Source organism: Austrofundulus limnaeus, unplaced genomic scaffold (genome assembly GCF_001266775.1).
Source record: "Austrofundulus limnaeus strain Quisiro unplaced genomic scaffold, Austrofundulus_limnaeus-1.0 Scaffold242, whole genome shotgun sequence".
Lineage (NCBI taxonomy): Eukaryota > Metazoa > Chordata > Actinopteri > Cyprinodontiformes > Rivulidae > Austrofundulus > Austrofundulus limnaeus.
Window position 1 is genome coordinate 278,098 of NW_013952644.1, and position 8,632 is coordinate 286,729.

At 40.1% G+C, this 8,632-nt stretch overlaps 1 protein-coding gene across 5 annotated transcripts in view; it reads right to left on the bottom strand.

The window, feature by feature from the left end:
• The window catches only part of LOC106525812 (receptor tyrosine-protein kinase erbB-4), a 513,565-nt gene that overhangs the window by 107,203 nt on the left and 397,730 nt on the right, over positions 1-8,632 (bottom strand). For all 5 annotated transcript variants that reach the window (XM_014020153.1, XM_014020151.1, XM_014020152.1 and 2 more), the window contains one exon: positions 7,558-7,690. In XM_014020153.1, the coding sequence (XP_013875607.1) occupies positions 7,558-7,690 (133 nt within the window). The remainder of the gene's footprint in view (positions 1-7,557; positions 7,691-8,632) is intronic.

The following is an 8,632-nucleotide window of genomic DNA, read 5'->3' on the forward strand; positions in this document are numbered from 1 at the left end:
TCCTAAATCACTCGTACGCACAACTTAAGAACAAATCTGTGCGTACGAACGGTTCTTGCATGAGGCCCAATATGCTTAGAGGATTTTCATGATCTTTTTTAAATAGAACATCATAACATAGGGAGGTTAAACAAGGAGATTTGTTTCAGATCAAGGACAAATGGAGCAACAAAGGGAGTATAAAGTTTTTGTCATCTAAAACTGAATACATTTTGGAGTCTACCCAATTCAAGATGGCCACCACAGCTAGCCAGACTTAGAAAGCATGAACGGCTGTAATGTGTGGCAATAGCTGACAGCCATTCCCAACACATACAGCAAATTCAGTTATCAAAACGTTATTGCAGTTTCTACAGACTGCAGGAGGTCTATCAGACTCTTTGTGTGGCTCGTTAAAGCAGTGCAGCTGCTGTTGGTTTTGTTTCCTTCACTTAGACATCTAAAGGAGTAGACAGTAAACAATAGAGCTCAATATTGGGCACATATACTGCAATTACAGTGGCAGGAGCTGTGCATTGCCTCAGGCCAGACTCTTCAACTGCTCCATGTGTCTGAGTGTGCATCCGATCCATAAATGTCTGTCTTTGTTTTGGTGTTTTTATTTATTTATTTTTGGTCTGGATCGGCAAATTATCCTAACTTTTGAAGTGAGGTGTCTCTGGTGGATGGATGACRCCTGCTGTCGATAGCAAGGGCTGCCCATCAAAAACACTTTTCACATCAAAGGGATCGATCCAACCAACACGGATGGATGGACAACCCCAACCTTCCTAGGAGGATTCGCCCAGTTCCAAACAAACTGTCTCATTCGAGTGATGCGATAACGAGGATGACTCTGTCTGTTTGGTTTGTTTGTATTAGCATCTCACGCTGCTGGGGTGCAAGAAAAAGTCAACAGATTTTGTGAGCTGGTTTTATGTGATCTGGCACTGAGAGCTTTGCATCTCCTGAGGGTGTTTGAGTTTGTTGCATTTTATGTGGGGGAATATAAAATGGTAATCTTTTAGTCTTACTCGGTCTAAAAAAAATGTTCCAGCACCCCAGTGTTCAGCTGTACCACATTAAAGGGTGATAAAAGTCGAGATAAAAACCCCAGCTTTCCCCGTTTCTTGAGCAGTTCTGTCAGGCCATTTCTCTTTTGATTGGTTCTAATTTTAAACAGAGCAGTTGGTTTTTAGGATTCTAAAAATGCAATTTCTTTATTGATAACAAAGAAGCCTATAGCCTTCATTGAGGCAATGCATATCACCTGCCCTGTTTCATGCCAGACTTGTAGACAACGATCATCTTCTACTAAGAGGAGATAGAGTGATAGTGATTTTAATGAAACTACGCACAATCTTGTGATATTGCAAGGCCTATTAATGCTCACAGTAGGGACGTGCCGATACTAGTTTTTCTTGAACCAAGGATGAGTACAAGTACTGCAGTTTGAGTACGCACCAATGCTGAGTACAGAAACAGAGAACATACAGAGTAAGATCTTAAACATTTCTCTTGAAATGTAAAATGTAACACATTCAATGGAGTATCGATACTGGTATCGGTGCGTTTTGGACAGTTACAAGTTCAGTAGAAGTTCTTGAAAAAATGCTGGTATCGGGTCCGATACAGATAATAGTATTGGTATCAGGACACCACTAGCTTATAGTGTGTTTAGGATGACTCTAAGCTACTATTACATCAAATATTAGCTCAATGATCTCAGATTTTACTAAATCATAGTCATTAAGTTTGCTAARGATTCTTGGCTGTGGTGAACATTATGATTTGGGGTGACACCAGAAGTTAATCTGTTGTAGGTGTACATCCAATGGCAGTGGTGGGCTCATAGTCCCCTAAAGTGAAATAGCGCTAATTGCAGACCTAAATTTCTCATTTGCACTTTAGGGCTTTAACTAAATTTATTAAACTGTGTGCGGATTTGTGCTTTCTAAATTTAAAAATTCAGTCACACCAAATACATCTTTTGATCAAATACTGATTGTCATTATCTTTAACAGTGGAGGGAGAGAACCATCTCTAGTCAATACAATTGCAGAACCATTGTAACTTAACAGCACCCCCTCCAATATCTGTTGTTCTCAGAGGCTATATACTCTGACTGTGCTTCTGGGTCACGGTTTTCATTTAAGAGACACTTCCCCAAATTCAGCTTTATCACCATTATCTAACACATTCTCATGTCGGACTCGTCAACATATTGACGCTTGTGCAGGGACCGTCTGCATCCAGTTTTGACACGTCGGGTACCCCGCACGTCCGTCCTTACCACCCGCGGCTTTACCGGGTTATGTTACTTAGGGGTCTTTGGGTCGGGGGTCTGAGGTTAACGTGAGGGATCAGGATTAATGGTTAATTTGAGATACTGGGGTCAGGGATAGGCTGTATATAGCTAATTTAGGTTAAATTTAGGCTCTGGGACGGTTAGTTCTCGCAAATTCTCTACATTTAAAAAAATGGTTAATATGAGGGATCAGGGTTAATGGTTAATTTTAGGGTCTGTGGTCAGGGATAGGCTGTAGAAGGCTAATAGAAGTTAAATTTAGGGTCTGGGATGGTTAGTTTTGCGCATTTCCTACTCTTGTAAAAAATATGACAACGCGTTCGTCCTCCTCCGCCTCATCTCGTAAAGAACTGACACACGGGGGGTACCCAGTGCATCTGAAAGTTGACGCAGACGGCTACCTGACCACGCATTAATATGTTAACGTGGGGGGCATGAGAATGCGTTGCATTATCACCATGACCCAAAAATCTGTTTCAACAAATCACCTCACCAAACTGCAGCGATATGTGCAACGCTGTAAAAGTAAAGTGGCGTGCCTCTAGTTGGCAGTATTATGCAACAGTGGCTCATGTTATCACTGGAATATACTCTGGCAAACTCTGAGACAATTCTGCACTTTAGAATTAGCTTCCGCTAAGATTTATTGAACATATGCATTTTAGAACTTACTAACTAACTTCTGGATTAGTTCTGCCCACCACTGTCCAATGGTTACTTTAAAAGTTTCATTAAAATCCCACCAGGCGTTTCAAAATATATTTTGCTTACACAAACAAGCAAACATTAAGATATGGGTAATCAAATTATTATTCCCCTTTGATGAGGAACAAAAATGTTTGCAAATGACTCAAAAGGAGACTCCCATTGCAACAGTCCCCTGACTTTTATATTCCCTTGCTCCAAAGTAAATTAGATTTGTCTCCTGAAGCTCTGTCCGGTGGAATGCTTTAGAAAAGGCCCAGTCAGTGAAGAGATTTCTTTTTGTTGGCAAGAGTGGAGGAAGAAAAAAAAAGAAATCACGGAGGAGACAAAGACCGCTGCAGCGCTGCTCTCTTGGGTCATTTCCATTCCGTCAAAGCCGTTCCTCCTGATTGGCCCTCTTCACGGCTGAAAGTGTGTGCCAAGGCCCCATTGGGGGATGACCTGATGGGGGGGATTATCCCTGCTTTAGCACAACCGTGGCCGACCATTCAGACCTTAAAACATCCAGCAACCCAGAGCATGGCCAACCCACTGGAGCAACTTTTTTAATTAACCACTTTTGGCGCCTCCCTTAGCCAATTCCTCCCTCCTCCTGTAGCCCCAATGGACACCATCTCAAGTCTTTTTCTTTTCCCCTCCTGCACGCCTTTGCGCTCCCTTTGTTTTATTCAACAGACTTATAAACTAAAGGGAATTAGTGCCTTTCCTCATTAAGAATGGATACATAGAACAAGAGCAAGCCAAGGAATCTTAAGGTTTAAAATTATCAACCTGAAAACATTTTTAATGAGCTTGTACTAAATTCTTTAGAGATGGACTTCCATCGCTCTGGAACAAAGTGAGATATGGCACACATACTGTATATAGCAAATGCAATAAAACTCAACAGACAACAATTGGAATGTAGCAAACTAGAGATTGAAACAGGAATAAAAAGTGAAAGCACAGTTTCACTGTATACCACAAAGGAGTGAATGTAGTCACAATTTTTTGAAAAATAATTTGATTTTTTGTATTTATAGATCTTTAGATTTGTAAGATGTCATTTTATGCAGATGATACATTATACTTAAAATATTGTTGCAAAGAAGAAAACATAGCTTATTTACTATGGAACTATTTTTTTTCTTAATCTGTGACTGAATCACATCTTTTGATGAGATTCACAATGGMCAAAAACAATTATGTTTTCTATTTGAAGTCAGATGTAGATCTGGCTAAACCTGGGTTTGAACCTAGGCTGGGTCTCACAGTGCAAAAAGGCCATATTTTTATACAGAGGGATTTTCAAACTGTGGGGTGTGCCTCCCCTAGGGGCTGTCAGAGTTCTTTCAGGGGTTATGAGAAAATTAATGTAAGGCTTATGTTGACACTGTAGGTCTTAGRTTAGATTTTTTTGCTCAGATCTTATGCGTGGTTTATCACATCATTAAAATGGGATGTCTCTCAGACTTCAGTTTGAAATGTTAACAGTTCAGAGGTGACCCGTCATGCGTAGAAGAAGCGATGGCATAARCAGTGTGCTTTGTTTTGGAARTAATCACACATCATGCTACATGYGTTTGCATGCGCRATTCTGAAGTTCTTGTGCAACCGGAAATCTGAAATGCTTATTGCATCCGATGTTTACATTTAATCTTGSCTYATGATGGATTCTCCRGTGCAGCATTTTATTTTGGGAGCAGAGCTTGATTGATCAGGTCAGACGGCATCATAGTAATGGAGATGGCTTTGCTTTGAAACATGAAGTTCGAAGTTTGAATCTTGGCTGAGGCCTTTCCCAGTGGTGGGCAGCGCTAAACCAAAAACTAGGTCCGCAATTTCTAAAGCGCTTACGAAAATATTTAGGTCCGCAACTTCAAAAGTGCTTATGTCATAGAAAAACTAGCAGAAACTTAGTTTAAAGCGCAAATTCAATTTGACACTTACTAGATGGCAACAATTCATGTACAATGTATGTACAACACTGCCAACTAGTGGTGTATGAACTCTTTTACAAATTAATTCTACAACCGCCGATTGCTGGGGATGTGATTTCATGAAACAGACCTTTAGCTCCTGGTGTAAAAATTAAAAAGTTGTTGAGGATTGCTAGTTCGGCTGCTTCTCTGTCTTTTTCTTNGGCATCATAGTAATGGAGATGGCTTTGCTTTGAAACATGAAGTTCGAAGTTTGAATCTTGGCTGAGGCCTTTCCCAGTGGTGGGCAGTGCTAAACCAAAAACTAGCTCCGCAATTCCTAAAGTGCTTACGAAAATATTTAGGTCCGCAACTTCAAAAGTGCTTATGTCATAGAAAAACTAGCAGAAACTTAGTTTAAAGTGCAAATTCAATTTGACCCTTACTAGATGGCAACAATTCATTGCCAACACTGCCAACTAGCGGTGTATGAACTCTTTTACAACTTATTTCTACAACCGCCGATAGCTGGGGATGTGATTTCATGAAACAGACCTTTAGCTCCTGGTGTAAAAATTAAAAAGTTGTTGAGGATTGCTAGTTTGGCTGCTTCTTTGTCTTTTTCTTTTGTTTGTTGTAGATTTTTCATTAAAGTAGCATCAATTAAGTAATTCTAAAACTGTTTATTGGAAAACTGAAGTGGTATTCTGGGTACATGATAGATTTGATTTGTGACGGGAAACGAAAGCACGCAGTACAGGAAACTATCTTCCCTTCAAAATAAGAGGTTGGATTTTAAAGTTTTCCATGTAGTTGCTCCAGTTGACCACTAGATGTCAGTCTTCACCAGCATAACATCTTTAAATCATTTCTGCATCTCTAACCCCGTTGCTTCGACCAATTACGTCAAATATTGAGCTCCAGCGTTTAAACTTTATTGTTTTTTAAAAAGGAGCTCCAATTGTAAAGTAAAATAAATCAATACATACAAAATTTTAGCATGGATTACAAACGTTAACTGTTTTTGCTATAGCCTTCCTGCTACGTAAGCAGACACAAAGCATTGTGGGAAATGAGAACTGTGACCCAAAGCAACAGTCAGCAAAGATGTATACCTTCTCAATAAGTGTGTTTATCTGGGAGGGGTACTGTTGGACAGATCACGTGTGTTGTGATTCATTGACAGCTATACCCTCCGCTGTTCAAGATAATGATGACAGTTAGATAATTAGTTATTAGTGGTACTGCATTTTAATTTTAGAAAGCACAAATCTGCTTATGAATTATAAAAATTAGTAAGACTGCTAAAGTGCAAATGAAATATTTAGGTCCGCAATTAGCGGATTTGCGCTTTAGCGGGCTGGTGCCCACCACTGGCCTTTCTGTGTGGGGTTTGTGTGTTTCGATTTTTCCAGGTACTTTATTTTTTCCCCAGAGTCAATAAACATGCTTGTTAGGCTGCCTGGTGWTTCTAAATTGGGCTTAAGTCCTCTTGCCTGTTGACCAGTGAAGTTMAGCACCCATGACCATGAACCGTAACAAGTAGGCACAAAAAAAGAAAAACATATGAAAGGATATTGAGGACAGAAACAAAAAGCAACAAGTGAGTCTGTTGAATATTACTCGCAGTACAATGTCTCACACACACTGACTGTATTTACAGTAAAGGAAACAAGTGTGCTTCAGACGCTGCCTGCCACGAGCCTCCCCTTCTTCTTCCTCTTCAAAGTCTTTGCTGTGAGGTGTTTTTTTTTCCCCTGAACTTCAAAGCTCCCTCCTACTAACAGCACCAAAAAGGACGAGCAACAAGTCAACATGACCGAGGGTTGCATGTTCTCACACACACGCCCTCCCTCGCACACACACACATGCGTGCGCTCGTCTCCTGCTCTCCGAGGGAAAACACAAGCTTGACATCACCGCTTACTTGCAAGAAAGGCATTTTTATCTTGCGGCGGATACTGCCAGAGCAGTCCTATTTTAGATGGATGGTTTCATGGGATCTGATTCACTGCATCTACTTGTTCATTCACAATTTATTCAAGTAGCAAAGACAAGGGTACTTCCACAAAGCAGTGTTCCTCCCCAGGTTATTTGGTAGTGATCTTTTTTATGCGCCTCTTGGCAAAATAAAGACCTGGGGCGACCTGAATGCCGAGCGGTAAGAGCAACTGGGTGCAAACTGCCGTCAAGTAGCTGTACCACTCAATTCTTTCCTGTCTGTCTTCGCAGTTGCTTTTAGAAACGTTGCTTGACTCTCTAAAGACATTTTGTCACATCATTCAGTAAGAAAATGTTCATCTGTCAGTGTTTATAGGCAATTTTTATTTGACACAATCCTTCAACAATATATTTTAAATTGATCGTAGTAGATGGATGCAACGCACAACCAAATATTCCTTTGACAGTTGGCTCATCTCGTTACATTTATGCCAATCAGCAATTAAGAGTTTCCTCCCTCAGAGCCCTTGAGGATGTTTTAAATTTATTCTCATGCATTAAAGCTGTTTAAATTGATTTTTCCCCTTTGCATGTCACTCACTGCTGTTCACTCAGAAACGGTTGTCTCTTTCTGAAACCATAATGATCTTTAGATTTGAATTCAACATTCTGTTTTACGTTCTTTCTGAATTTGATGACAGTTTTAACTTTAAAGGGACTTCTCACCCATCGAAGAGGTTGCACGACTCAACGCAGGTGCGGCCTCGTTTGAAGTATCGGCAGGAGAGACACTGGTCGGTCCCTGGGCCCCAACATCCGTCATCTGAACACATTCGATCGCAGACCATTCGTTGCTGAGCTGTGAAATGAAAATAAAATTAATACAATTGTGCATTGTCATGTTAAAAAAAAGCGAACAAAATTAGGAAAGCAGCCATTTACAAGCCATCTTTGCATACAGGTCAAGTTTTACAGATTGTCCGTAATTCACAGGGATTTTCCATCATTTTGCAGGTAAACGTATAGAGCAATCTCACAGATGTTGTCATGTTTGTTGCGCTTGTAAGCTGCTCATTTTATAAGGTGCAATCAAAATTTGCTTTAGATAAGAGGTGGAATTAATGGCTCTTTAAAGGGAAGCAGATCTAAATGATCTGTTTGTGTTTARGTGCCATTCAATATTTTAATGTCAGTGACATCATCACATACGCTGTACGGGATTGTCAAGGGGGGAATCTCCCCTCCTGAGCTGCTGCACTCCTCCCCTTTGCCGGTTTCCCTTTGTCTCAGTGAAAAAGGGAAGGAGAGCAATTGTGTCTGTACTCGTAGAGGACATTGGGAGGAAAATAAAATGAGTAATGGCTCTTTATTGTCTGCAACTCAATTCCTATTATTAGATAGACTGATTTGAGTTTTAGTTTCAGAAAGTTTTAGTCAAATTATACAGGTTATACTTGAATCTTTTTCAACCCTGTAGCACATTATGCTGTCTCTCTGTCTTTTAAATTAATATGTACCTCATCAAACTACTAAACTCTATGGGTTTATGTCTCAATATGATTCATCCAGAAAGTGGATGGTCTTTGGAATAAAGAACATAATAGGCTTCCAATTATACAGAGCATAATAAATTGTGGAAGGGTTTGAGCATGTACAAAATGTCTGCAGCAAAGTTGTGGACATTTATTAGGATGGTAGCAACATGTGGAGGTGACTGTAGGGCCCATACAGATCTGTGTGGCTTGACCACCAAGAATTTTAAAAAAGAGCTACATTGGCCTTATGCCTTATTGGGTATAAT